Raw genomic sequence first — 13,842 nt, forward strand, 5'->3', positions numbered from 1 at the left:
ACGCATAGTGTAACAATAGTATGCTCGCTCGGTCATTCGTTTCGTTTCGATCCCTTCTCCGACACTTTCTTGATCCAGCCAGTAGCTGCGTCCGGCATTGCAAATCCGAGGCGTCGGAGTGCCCCTTTGGCACTCGAGTGAGCGAGGGAGGAGAGCGCACTCCGACGCCGCAGGTTTGCAATGCCGAACGCAGCTGAAGAGAGAAAAGTGTAGTGGTCCATCGAAGCTGCTCTCTAAAAATCTGTGGATTATCACCGGAAACAGTTGCAAGTGTACCACTGAAAATCGCATTCAGCGATAATTCGCCGATTGACTTTCAGAGAGTACGCCACCGCTCATACAACTGCCAGCACGTACGCACACGCATACGCTGGATTCGGACCAAAGACATGGCGGAATACCGCGCGATCGGGAGCAGGAAAAGATCCAAGGGCCGACAGAGAGCGAACATACTGGTTGTACTATGGTCCACGTGAACGGAGCATAGGCGTCGCATTTCCGTTCAGTCTCTGTTCGTGAAAGAAAAGTTGACGAGAGAGGCGAGGTTGTTGCAACGCGGCGGCGCCTATGGCCGGATCAATGTCGAAGGCCCGTCGTTGCGAAAATGAGCGACACGTTCGACCTGCATTCGGAGGAGCGTTTGACATCTCGAGCCGACTTGATCGCCTATCTCGTAGCGTCGCGCCCACCGCGGGGGACCATCGACGACGAGCATCGGTGATCTGTAAGATGACGGTTATCTGTGTCGCACTCATTGTGCGAGAGTAATTGACGGGACAAGCACCGCCCGTTTCGCAAGTCGGTTCGACGAGGGTGGCCTGCGGCTTCTAAAACTGCTTTTGGGGAATCCGATAGAGCACTAGTTATCCCCGCGCTGTTTTCGAGCACAGAAACGGGAGGGCGAATCGCGTCGAATCAGGTCGAGCGAATCGCACGGCGGTTTATTTCCGCAGCGGCAAGTAGCGTCGAGCGGGATCTAAGTGATTCGCGAAAGAGTTTCATCGATCTATCTTGTTTTTTCTTGCAACATCGATAAGATAGAGTATCTTTGCGCATCGGAACGTGGCGCGATCGCCTTTCGCAGCCTCCTCCGTCCCGATAAATTAACGGGGCGCGCATCCGCGGATTTGCGAGAGGGGCGAGCGGTCGCGTCGCGACTCGGAGACGACGGGTAAAACGGATGAGAAACCGCGAGAATATATACGACGGGCCTGCGGCATGCTCAGAACTCGGTGCCAGACTCGACTTGCGTTTTGATAAATGTTAGCTCGGTAGACAACTGTCGCAACGGCGTGCACGCGCGAAAATAACATCGGATCGCGTTACGCGCGGCGATCATTACACGGCGGGTCATTACAACCTCGTCCGTTTTCAGACCCGTCGCCGGCTTCGAAATCCCGTGTTACCCTAAATTTCGACGATTCCGGTACGACGGGTGGGGTACCGTTGACACGATACACCGTTTCGCGGGGACGAAGGGAGTCCCCCTCCCCCGGGTTCACAAGTCGACGAAGAGTCTGATGAATATCATTGAAATCCAATCGAGATCATGTAAATCAATAATCAAGTTGATATTTAGAAGACTTTATCGTGATATCTGCACGAAAAAACTGCAGTAGCTACGAGTGGCAACTAAATTTCACTTGTATTATAAAATATGGACAGCAAGTTTTTTAATTAGTCTTTAAATAGGCATCACTGTGTCTATATGGTTGCTATTACTAACATGATAGTAATAATTACTTAAAAAAAGATATTCCCGACTATAATTATTTTACTATGCAACTATAGTTTCAAATACTAGATATTTTTCTATCAGTGTACGTCGATGAGATATCGACCAGTATGCGGGTCTTCTTACGAGGTCAATGAAGATTCTAGTCGTCATTAAACGGCCCGAAAAATCATGATCGACATCGATTTGTGAACCTGGGCCCGCGAGGACCCTCCGAACCTAAATGGTTCAAACGTCAAGCTCCCATTTGAATAATTGGAGTTGGGTCGCGAGTAGGGTAAGGTGACCAAATTCGCACCAGTTACCAGATGCGGATCGACACTCTGATGCGTCGCTGATAAGCGACATAAGAAAAACGTCGATGCCTATCATGGCATCGACAATATATAGCATAAAGTTGTAAATGTATGAAAGAGCAAAATTTAAGTGAATCGCTTTGAAGTGTCGCTTACCAGCGACTCGTCGAATTGTCGATCCGCATTTGGTCACCTTACCCTAATTAGAACCGCGTCAAAGTCGCGCGTTAATATCAGCGCTCGTCGAAATATCACCGCGACATCGGGGATTGCGCGATAATCTACGTTCAATTTTCATCGAAACGCCGGGATCCGTTTCGCACCCTGTGTCTCTCTTTCTCGCGAAAACTCCCGCCCCCGAATTGTCACGCCGAAACACTGTGCACTGCGCGCGTTCGCGTCACACGGCGCGGCGCGAATCTCGAATTACGCTATTTCGAGTGCACCGATGACGTCGTTGCGGCAGATTACGTGTGCGTAACCGTGCGCTGGACACATAAATGTATAGAGAGCAAAAGGCTTGATCTGTTGTATAAGTTTGTAGTTGACGTTTATACACGTCGTTGTATGTGCCGCATCCTCTCTCCGTTTGTGAGCGCAGGACTATCCCCGGGGCTCTCTCTCTCTCTTTCTCTCTCTTTCTTTCTCTCTGCGGCCCCGGATGCGCGCCTCGGTTCGATCGAAGAGCGAGGACGCCTCTCCGAAGGATGCGGAATGAGCGATCCCGCGCGGAAAGAAAAATGTAGCTACCGTAGCTGCGTGCGGCAACTAAATTTCAGTTGTAAAAGATGGACCGCCAATGTTTAGTTGTGACAGCTGAATATTTTGCTACCGTGCCTATTGTAACGGGTGCGAGCACGGCAAACCATTTGCTGTGCTTCAGACATGTATAGTTACGGTATCAAAATCCTTTCAGCAAACCACATGATTGGCTACGGTAGCGAACTTTTTTTTTCAGTACGCTTTTCCGCGTCTTTCGCCGGGACGTCGTCGCGCGGGACGTAATTCCCCAAATTCCGCCTCCGCCGCGGGGATTCCCTCGCGAGACGCGAAATTGCGCTCTTCGCTCCAAGGCCGAGCGCCTAATATTTGACGTGCCTCGACTCGACTATCGATCCTCGACGCGAGAACCGGGAAACGCGACGCGCGTCCTCGGCGTCCCCGCGACCCCCGCTCGAGTCGTCTTTCGCCGATCGGCCCGATCTCCCGTGAGAGAATCCCGGGACTCGCGAGTCGTACCCGCACCCGTGGATAATAAACTGCGAGCGGCGGGATAATCTCGTTACGCGAAAATTGGCGACTAAAACCCGATACCCGCTCTCTCGCGCGCGCGCGCGACGACGACGACGACGACGACGACGACGACGACGTCGATGTCCCGTTTCCGCCGGATAGGCGCAATCCTCGTATAGCCCTCGGAGCGGTAACCCCGGTAACCGCGAGATTTCGGATTACGCGAGATTGAAACGCCGTGGAAACGCACCTGTGCGGGCGCGGCGTAATATCGAACAATTTCGCCGGGAGAGAGACGGCCGTCTCTCCCGGCGGCCCCCGTTAATTATAGAAGGCGTCATTTAATTGACCCGCGACGCGCGTAACGTCGCCGATATTCGGGGCGGCTCGGCGGCTATTTAAGGCATCCCGCTGATTAATCTATCGGCGACGCGGGGCCGCGCGCCGATCCTCCCGGAGTCCCCGCGACGCTCGGGATCGATCCCGCCGTTTCAGATGGCTCGCCGTCAGCGGAAACAAAACGGCCGTCGCGCACGGTCAGAGATTTCGCGAACGACGTGGAAGATTGAAATTTCGCGCCCCACCCGGCCGGCTCTGACAAATCGGCCCGATACATTATCGCGGCGGCGGCGACCGGGAGGACCGCGGGGATCCGTCGCCGTAAATCATTAGAATGCCGGGAATCGCGTGTACGCGATACGGCGCGCGACCGAGACGCGCGACGAGAAGCGACGTCGATACTTCCGGCGCCGCGGCCCTTTCGATCCGCGTCCGTTTTAGCGCGAACGAGGCGGGACGCGAGGGGCGGCTTTTGTCCCTTTTTTTTTCTCTTCATTGTCGAACGGCGCGCGCCGAACGCGATCGAATTTTGGGGACGGGATCGCGCGACCAGGGGTGAAAATGACGCGGGGCCCGGCCTCTTCGTAAATACGCTCTATTGTTCTTTCCAACGAGCGCTAGTTGTGGTCGTCCCGAAGCGAATCTTCCCGACGCGAAGATATCAAAGAGAGGAGCGATAGACATGATACTTTAACGCCCTGGTAAAAAAAAAAACAGAAGGAGAGCGTGTCCGTGTCTCCTGCACCTCTCGCCGACGGAAGATTTTAGCGGCGCTAAACGGGACGAGCCCCCCCTCCCCTCTCGTTAAGGGTACAATCGGTTCGAGCGACCAGGCTCGAGACCGTTGCGTCAATTAACGAGCAAACAGATAAACTGACGGCTCGCTGCGAAAGAGTCGCCGCCCGGGGCGAACGTCCGTATAAATTCCTTTAAATGACGTTCCCCGTCGGACGTCGTAAACCGTGAAATTCCGCTTCCGCTGCGCCGGCGGCCCCCGGGAGCCTTTCGCGGCGAGCGCGGGCACGGGCTGCCGAATCCGCTCGTAAACCGGGCCGCGACTCCTGCGCGCTGGCGACGAGCCCCGAAGGGTAGCAGGCGATTGCCAGGGCGAAGTGGTAACGATAAGAGTTTGTAGTGGCCGATGGTGCGTACGTTTCGCGCTTGTACAGCATGCGCATGCCTCTCTTTCTCTCGCATCAAGTTTACGCAGCATCTTTGATGTGTCTAGGACACACAGACACACACACACACACACACACAAAATACAGTTTTTGCGAAAGCTCTCTACACTGCATTTACGCACGTTTACGCAGCTTCTGGTGCGTCCGCGCGTCCGCAGTCCGCGCGCTCTTCGCATCGCGACTTTCTCGATTCTCCCGTAGGGTCGGCGAATGGACCACCCCTTTTCGCTGCGAAGAGCGCGCGATTGCCCTGCGAGCGCGACGAAGCACGTGCAACTTTTTTTATTGTTTTTTTTCGTCACGTGGCTTGCTTGTACAATACACGTTCTGCCCCCCGACCCCGCTCGTGATGTGCGCAGACTTTTTGCCCGTAGTTTGGCGTTGTTATGTCTTGGCGTGACCCGATGAGAATAACGAGTGATTATTAATAACATAACGTATATCCCCCCCCCCCCCCGGTAAGCTCTGATAGGGAGAACGGTAGTTGACGGTTGCGAGACCGGCGAGTAATCATCGCAAGCGATTTGCGTGCGCGGCGACGGCCGCGCGGGCAAATCGGTGACGAGGCGACGTGGCGAGGCCGCTGGGTCTCTTGATCAAAACGTATTGTAAATCAATGGGGGGGGACCGGCCTTTGTACCGCTGGCAACCGCGCGCCATCAACCTCGACCCCGAGGAATACTTTCGCGCGTGGCATTTACGAAACGCGGCGCGGGTTGGGAATTTCCAAGGATTCGCCGTAACTGCCGGTCCGCCCTTAATTTCCTCTCAATTGGACGCCGACGTTCGGGGAATAAGGCTAATTGTTACGACTCAGGCGGCTCGCCCCGTGTTCCTTCCGCCACGTCAATCGTCACTGGATGATCTAGGTGCTAAATACTCGTGGTCGCACGAATGCCATAATACGCGTCTCTGATATTTGTAGGTGCAGCAGCCAATCTACGTAAGGAAGTGATCAGAAACAAGATCAGAGCCATTGGCAAAATGGCACGGGTGTTCTCCGTCCTGAGGTGAGTGAACGACAAAGACAGTCCGTCTGTAAAATACCTTGAAAATAAAACACCTTGCGTCTGAAATGTCTGAATACGTCGCCGCGTGTGTCCTGAAATACTTTAGCGCAAAGATAATAATGGACGTGCGCAAGCTGATTCATTGGCCACGCGACGGCGAATTCTCTTTACCGAGTTAAACATTGCGATAAAGCGTTGCGCAAAAAGCTGACCTACAACGTTCATAATTGCGCTTGCCGAGAATTTTAATTATTTAATTATTATTGTAACATAATTTTAATCTCTGTTTCACAGAGAGGAGAGCGAGAGCGTGCTGCAGTTGAAGGGCTTGACGCCGACTGGAGCTTTGCCGCTCGGTGCATTATCTGGTGGCAAAACCTCTCTGAAAAACGGTAAGAATTTTATTAAACAACGTTTGGATACATATGTATTAATTCAGCTTAGAAATTTTTTAATGCAGCGAACCGTACGTATATTTAATTGTCCTTACAGCGCGCCGAAAAGCGCGCGAGTGCCGCGATTATTACATTATTCGCGGACAATAGGCGTTTGATGAGAACTGAATAATCGCGAAAAGGAAAGAATCTCGTCGCAGCGATTCTCTCTCACGATACCGCGCGTCTTGGCGCTCTGCTTTATCATTTTGTTTTCCGTCCCGTGCAGCTCTCCAGGGCTTCTCGCCGAATCACAAAATCACCTCGTTCGCCGAGGCCAAGGGCTTGGACGCCATAAACGAAAGGATGCCACCGAGGAAAGACGCACCGCCCACGCCGGTGAACGAGGAGAAAGCCGTGACAAAGCCGCCGCCTCCTGCGGGAGACAAGCGGGACCACAACATGCCGCAACCGCAGTCGTGAGCCCCACACTCGTCCAATCAAGGTACGCGTCTGTGCTGGCCGCAGATTCTGAACGTCGAAAGACAGAAGGGAGAGCCTTGCACGCGCCTCCGCCCGGCTTAGGCAGTGAATTTCCCGGAGCTACGCGGTATCTAACGCGCTGTCCCGACCGACCTCAGACTCTCATTTGAATTAACAACCTGCCGTTAATTATTAATCTATCTTTCGTAACTTTGACGTTTCCTCTCACGCGAGAGACCGCTCGAATGAATTTGGACGACGTGAATTCTTTCGGGCCAGTTTCACAAACATCGGTTAACTGTTAACTAGAGTTCAGAAGAGTTAAGAAGAGACAGAGGATCAATTAACCTTCGGTTAGCAGTTAACCGATGTTTGCGAAACTGGCCCTCAGCCGTCGACCTGTGATAATCTCCTTCCTCGAGAATCATTTCGACGTTATTCCAATTTTGTAGAAAAAGAAACTAACCAGCAGCCGAAGCACCGTGCTCTTCGTCCGATACTACCGTGGGGAAAGGACTGAAGAGCGTAAACGTCTCGTGCCATTACGTCAATGTAATAAAATGAACGTTTTTCAGATGGCGGATGGATGGACGGGTCTTAAGATCCCGGCGCAGTCGCCGCCACCACCGAACATTTGCAAAACCATTTGCTCGTCTCTCCCCCCCGGCTGTTACAACCAGTGCGCTGTTCATCGAGGAGTCAGGAGATGCCATCGCCGTCGCAAGAGGAAGACAGAGGAACGGAGCAGACGGCCGCGAAGCGAAAGCGATTTTTCGTCGATGCGACTTTCAACGAGCATCGCCATCGGTCCCGGTGCGCGCATAGCGGACGAAAGCACCAGTCGAGGAAAGGAGGGCTGCGTGTGAACATCGAGAAGCGTCCAGCCGGGCGTTTCGTCGCGGGCCTCCTCTTCTCCGAGGATTTGCCTCCGTATCTCTTTTTTCGCGTACGCTGCGCTCGCGAATGGAGAACGAGAACGTTTAGCCTCCCTTCTGCGATGAGCCGCGCGCGCGCGCGCGACGTTCCCAATCTCTCGCCCCGTTTACGCAATTATTCCTTGCTATTTTTCTCTCTCCCTCTCCCTCTCTGTCTCTCTCTCTCTCTCTCTCTCTCTCTCTCTCTCTCTCTCTCTCTCTCTCTCTCTCTCTCTCTCTCTCTCTCTCTCTTTTTCTTTCTCTCTCTGTCTGTCTGTCTCCTTTGCTTACTCCGTCTCTCGCAATTCCTCGCTTCTCTTCTCTTCCCGACGTCCATGAATGTGTACACCACGTATACTTCTCGCGGATTAATCGACCCGATGTATACGAGCACGCGCGTATCAACGACGAGCGGGACGTAGAGAGCGATATATCTTGTAGATAGATTCGTTTACACGTCGAGCGAATCGGATGTTCATGCACCGGGGAGAGGACGACCCTGCCGTCTCCGCCGGGCACCATTTCTCACGTGTCTTTTCTTTCTCCGGCGCGAAAAGGCGAGGAGAGAACGGAAGCGAACGGCTCGCGCGCGGCTACGTCTATCTAATGAGAGGAATCGCATAGACAGTGTGAAAGAGAGAGAATGAGAGGGAGAGAAAGAGAAAGAGAGAACGGACGAGCGGTCTCCGCCAAAGAAACAAAGAAGGCAGCTGGCCTGTCGTCACGGCGGAGCTTCCGGTTTTAGGATTTTACTAGGTTCTTAAGATGTGTCCGCCCTGGATGACGCGTAAGGGCATGCATCCGCCGCGCCACGGGGTGGGGTTACTTAAATCTTAAGTCGAGCTAAGCTTAGGGCTAAGTCCTAAATTATATATATATATATATAAATATATAAATATGATATCGAGAAATTTATTTAATATACATAAATATTATAAATATTATATATTATTATTAATTATTATTATCATTATTATTAATTATTATGTAATCCGAATACCGTGTTTTTCGCTGCCGCGCGTGCACACGTCCGTCACGATCGCACGAAATAATTAACGCGCGAAAGAAATGCACGTCGAGCGCGCGCATCGTTCCCAACTACCACTCGTTGCGACACGATCTATCTTGGCCGTTCTGCCCCGGAGGATCCATTCGACATTCTCGTTCGTGCGATATCGAAGGAAATATCTCGTTTTCGTTTGTATCTCCGCGCTGTATCTCACGGAGATGAAGTTGTTTTCGTTGTACCTCCACTTCATGCGCACGGCCCATGATCTTACACGCAAGATATTCGTTATCCGTTAAGTTACTGAGGTGAATCTCGCCATGTTGCATAATGATCGTCGGGTTCCAGCTGGTCTCAATAGCGACCACCAGTGTGTTTCGTTAAAACCGAGCTACCGGTTATGATATCACGCAAGTATCTCGCTCGTATCACGGCAGCGTAGCATCGGGCTGGAGTGTATCGTCTTACATGTGATCTCTATGAACTTCCGTTTTGTCATGTATCTTGTGATATCTTAGAGGGTGAGTTTTAGAGGTGCACATGTCGAAAACGAGATAGTTTTGAATAATAGCACTTTTCCTGACGTCGAGACGTCAAGAGGAGAACTTAATTCCGCATGAACGGGGACTCTGAAATGCGTACATGTATATCAGTGGGCTATGAAACGTACGCTCGTTTAGACATGCGATGCATATCTCTTGCCCCCACGACTAGTCGCACAAGTTTGCTAGAAAGAGCCGTGTAAATTGAAACGATTAGAGGCACGCCCCGGCGGGGCGATTGTAACATGCTATCCGGGCGTGAGCTCCGCCAATAGGCACGAAATTAAAATCCGATAGTAGGTCATAATGGTGCTGAGGTAACGCGCGCGGGCTAGTAAGAATTAGAGAAAGAGAAGACGATGCGTTTTCACAGGAAAGCAGCACCTTGCGTCACGCGTGACAAAGGCGTCAATCTATTGTCTCGAGTGCTCCTGCCTGATATAAGCCTGAAAACAGCAGCCGCGATCTGCTTGTTACCTGGCGCACGGGAGTGGATCCTTGCCGTGAATTTTGCGGCGCAGCGGTACAGAACGGCCGAGGCGTGAGGTAAAGGAAAAAAAACTCGAGAACCGTAATCGCGAGATGACGACGTGCCGTAAACGATTTCGTGATGAAAATAATATATTACATTTTTGCGAGTTACTTATTTCGAGGGGTGGAGATTCCACGGGGAGTTATAATCGCTAGAGAAATATAAAACACGTGCGGGAAACGAACGCGATTCGCCGTTCGAGACGCTTCCGCTTCGATCGTCCGCGCTGTCACGCGCTCAATACGCTTTGTCGCACGTGACGTCCCGAAGATAATCAGAATCGAGGGCGGCTACTCTCGTCTCTCGTCTGTAATATTTATAGTAATAATCGCTCGCGGTCGTATCGCGGGATTTTGTCGTCGTTTTCGCTGTTTTTTCTACCTCTTCTCTAGAAATCGAGACGTCGCGCCTTGGGCGAGCTACGCGAGATGAAATTTAGCGTCGGCGAGCAGCGCGGACGATCGTAAGCCTAATCATATCGGGTACCGGGCAAGAGGGGCAAGTGCGTAGATGAGAGACGCGAGGCAAAGAGCATCTCCGGAAGCCGAATGACGGCATCGTCAGCGTGTTACGGTCTGAAACATAATAAAAGTAATGAAAGAATATTATAATAAATGAAATAAGATATATATCTCTTTCTTCTCACTACGATATAAAAATATACAGTGAATAATAATTCTATCTCTCTTTGCTACCAAGTTATACTTATTCTTAATTAATTTACTTGTACAAAAGAATGTGTTAAATAATAATGAAATATATAATATAATATACACAATTATAAATAATACATATTATAATTATAAATATAAATATATAAGTATACATGTGTATATATACATATATACATATATGTATATATATGTGTGTGTATATATAAAAAGGAGCACTACGATATATACAGGATGTCCCAGAGCTATCGTCACTCCTTTCATCTGTGGATTTCCCCTCACCGACTTTTCCTTGTAACGTAAATTTCCACGAGTGTCATCGATTTTCCACAATTCAATTCTCGAAACCGAACGTAAGACTCAAAGTGCAATGTCCGAGATTCGCTTGTAGTTGGGTGGGGGGGAGGGAGGGAGGGGGAGGAAAAGCAATGTATCAGTGCCATTTTCTATTGAAAAAAAAAGGGGGAGGAGATCGATTCGAAATCGATCGAAGAATTCCCGGATGAAAGAGGCTGCCACAATTCCGGGATACCCTGTATACACGCGTGTATACATTATAGTGTTGGTTATCTGATATTACCGCATCATTATGATTACGGCGCGATTATTATTCACTTTTGATTAATGATCTTATTATTGCCATTGTCACCGCTGTCGCCGTTGCAATCATCGCTACACCGTTATCACTTGTACTATCGCTGTCGCGAAACACGAGGCGCATACGCGTTTTCGGCGCTGCTAGTGATTTTCAAAATGAGACGACACGCGGGTGAAATTAATCAACGCGCATATAACGCTACACGTACATACACAATCGCGATCGTCGTGTGCGCTACGATACGACGAGGGTGACACGATAATGATGATTCAGAACGCGACTGAAGCCAGCTCTCCCGTCTATCCTTTGGTTTGGTAGAGGCGATATCCGTTCTACGAACGCGAGGAACGAATCGACGGGACTTCCCTTTCGCATACACGAACTTTCACGGACCATCCACCTTTCGGATAAACAGTCTTGACTTGTGCCTTGTTTAGACGTTTCCAAATCATTTCCAATCGACTCCCACCCTCGGATGAACTCAATCACCCCCGACGTCGTTCCTCTGCGAGAGAGATACTCGAGAGATCCAGAGTGCGATCGCGCGCGTTCCCGCCGTCGGCTTTTCTTTCGAAGAAACGGTCTTCCCTCCGGTGAACTTCTCGCGGACGAAGGAATTGATTCCTCGGCGCTTTCTCGGCGACGAGTTCTCAGAGTTGTCGCGATCCAATTAATTAATTTTATCGCGAGAGCCGCGGGCGTTATCTCGATCCGACGATCCATCCTGGAACGACCCGGCGGCACGCGGACATCCCGTTTTATTTGAGGATACAGTGCCGACACCAAATATGCGTTTTGTATCACAGGCGTGACACGCAACGGCACCGCCGTATATGGAACGCGACTCTTCGGCCACTTTTTATCAGGGTTGGGAAGTAACTCGTTACTTGTAACGAAGTTACAGTTACAGCTACTTTCTTTTGGTAACTCCAACTTAACTTCGTTACTTTCTCTCCGTCTGTAACCGTAACTTAACTCAGCTACACATTAATAGTTACTTTATATATATTGTAAACCTCCACAGATCTCGCATTGGGTCCTGCCTTTGCGCATAAACGCCTTCATCGACACTTTACAATTCAAATGCAGATTTGCTATTTTTATTTTTATTGCAATAGAGTAACTGCAAAGAAACCTTTCGTTACTTTTTGAGTAACTGTAACGCGTTACTTTTCAGAATTGGTAACTTGTAACCGTAACCAGTTACATTTTTAGCGAGAAAACTGTAACTGTAACTCGATACTTTTATAAAGTAACTTCCCCAACCCTGCTCTTTATACATGTACGCAGCAAACGAAGTGAAAAAAAATCATGTATACACGCTAATACACACGATACACGTGCGTGCTATATGTATATACAGACTGTCGCGCGACAAATTATATTTATAAGCTCGTTGTGCAATTTGAGGATCAGTTCTCTTTGAAAATTAACTTCTCATTACTCACTTAATTTTAAACGGGTGGTTTGTAAAGATGCAATTCGAAGCACAATCATTGCGATACTTTATGAAGGCAAAGGATGACATTTAGATTGAAGGAAAAATCGGCTTTGTGACCCTCAAAGGGTCCGCTAATGAGATAATTTGTCATGTAAATCGCGCAGCGCTCTGTACGTACAAACACACGCATAATCAGATATTACGCATATACGCAAAGCTTGTATTTCCTGCGTTCGTTCGCGTAAAGCCTCATTTCGTCACACACGCGCACACACACACACATTTATGATAAGTAAAACCGTTTAAGCGGCGTCTCATTATCGTAACAGAATCGTTTAACTTTGAAAGCGTCTTTCAGGGGAGAAGCTCGCGCTTTTGTGCAGTCGAGCGCGATCTGCTGTAACGGTCCTTGTTTTCTCCTCCGTCTTCTTCTTCTTCTTTTTCTTTTGCAAGCGACCGAACTAAAGTGCTGTGTGTGACTCTTCGTGGCTACGTTGCGTTCTACACGCGAACTCGACGGCGCATCCTTATTACATTTGACGTGGCGCAAAAGGCGCCATTTCGTTTGGCGGGCGCGGAAACCTTATCGGATTTCAAGTTTAGCGCGACGATTCTCGCTATCGCGACCCCACGATCGCGCGAATTTCAAAGCAAGGACTCGCGATAATTCCCTCCGATTGTTGTAAATGTGATTCGCCGCGGGGAATTTGCGTTTCTTTTCCTCATCGCCGTAGCACAACGCGCCGTCGTTATCGCCGAGAGACGTGCGTATACCGAGCTTCTTTAACGTACTTTCCAGTATCGTAGTCGTTCTCGCTCTCCTTCTCTCGTCGAGGGAGAATTCCCGAGGAGAGAGAGAGGAGACACGAGAAAGAGCAGAATCCACGGGGACCCGCATCTCCCTCTACCCTCTCGAGTCGCATCGAACGCAACCGCAGTCGAGTTTCACCGAGAGACAATTTTATGTACCTGTTACGACTGATTATTATCGTGTTGTACGCCGCTAAGGGCCAGAATGAGAGAGAGAATACGTATGTGCATGTATGTACATACACATGCCCGCCCACACGCGCGCGCGCGCGCGTATGTATATATATCTATATATAGTATAATTATCGTACTGTTAAACGATTGTTTTTGTAACTATCGTTCTGTGTCATTGGCTGCTTTGTCACCGGTCGGCCTGCGATCGGCTAATCGCGCATCGCTGAGCCGTATGTACATATCCGAGTCTTGAGAAGGGCGCGCGGGGGGGCGTGCGTACGCGGGAGGGGTCAGTTGCACCACGACGAGTTGGCCCTTTCTTTTCCTCCGAATAGAGACTGAAGGCCCGAGCGGAATGCCTGTCTTATACTCTTAAGACACCCAAGGAGCGCCAATGCACGTATAATGCGCTCTAAATGTGCATTAAAATTCGCATTAAATGCGAATTGTACATGCACATTTAAAGCGCATATTTGTCCCGCATTAAATGCGCATTAAATGTA

The 13,842-nt window shown here is 50.0% G+C and overlaps 1 protein-coding gene across 5 annotated transcripts in view; it reads left to right on the plus strand.

Moving 5' to 3' along the window:
* Window positions 1–7,779, plus strand: part of LOC105568189 (serine/threonine-protein phosphatase 2B catalytic subunit 2-like) — a 133,883-nt gene extending 126,104 nt beyond the window's left edge. For 2 of the 5 annotated variants that reach the window (XM_012023644.1, XM_012023645.1), the window contains 4 exons: window positions 5,716–5,794; window positions 6,089–6,186; window positions 6,458–6,673; window positions 7,227–7,779. In XM_012023644.1, coding sequence (XP_011879034.1) covers window positions 5,716–5,794; window positions 6,089–6,186; window positions 6,458–6,651 — 371 coding nt within the window. In that variant the 3' untranslated portion in view covers window positions 6,652–6,673; window positions 7,227–7,779. Of the gene's footprint in view, window positions 1–5,709; window positions 5,795–6,088; window positions 6,187–6,457; window positions 6,674–7,226 lie in introns of all 5 variants that reach the window. The other 3 variants (XM_012023642.1, XM_012023643.1, XM_012023646.1) reach the window with 2 other exon arrangements.
* The last annotated feature ends 6,063 nt before the right edge of the window (window positions 7,780–13,842 follow it).

The sequence above is a fragment of the Vollenhovia emeryi genome, unplaced genomic scaffold (genome assembly GCF_000949405.1).
Source record: "Vollenhovia emeryi isolate VEMERY1.0 unplaced genomic scaffold, V.emery_V1.0 DF939131.1, whole genome shotgun sequence".
Classification (NCBI taxonomy): Eukaryota; Metazoa; Arthropoda; class Insecta; order Hymenoptera; family Formicidae; genus Vollenhovia; species Vollenhovia emeryi.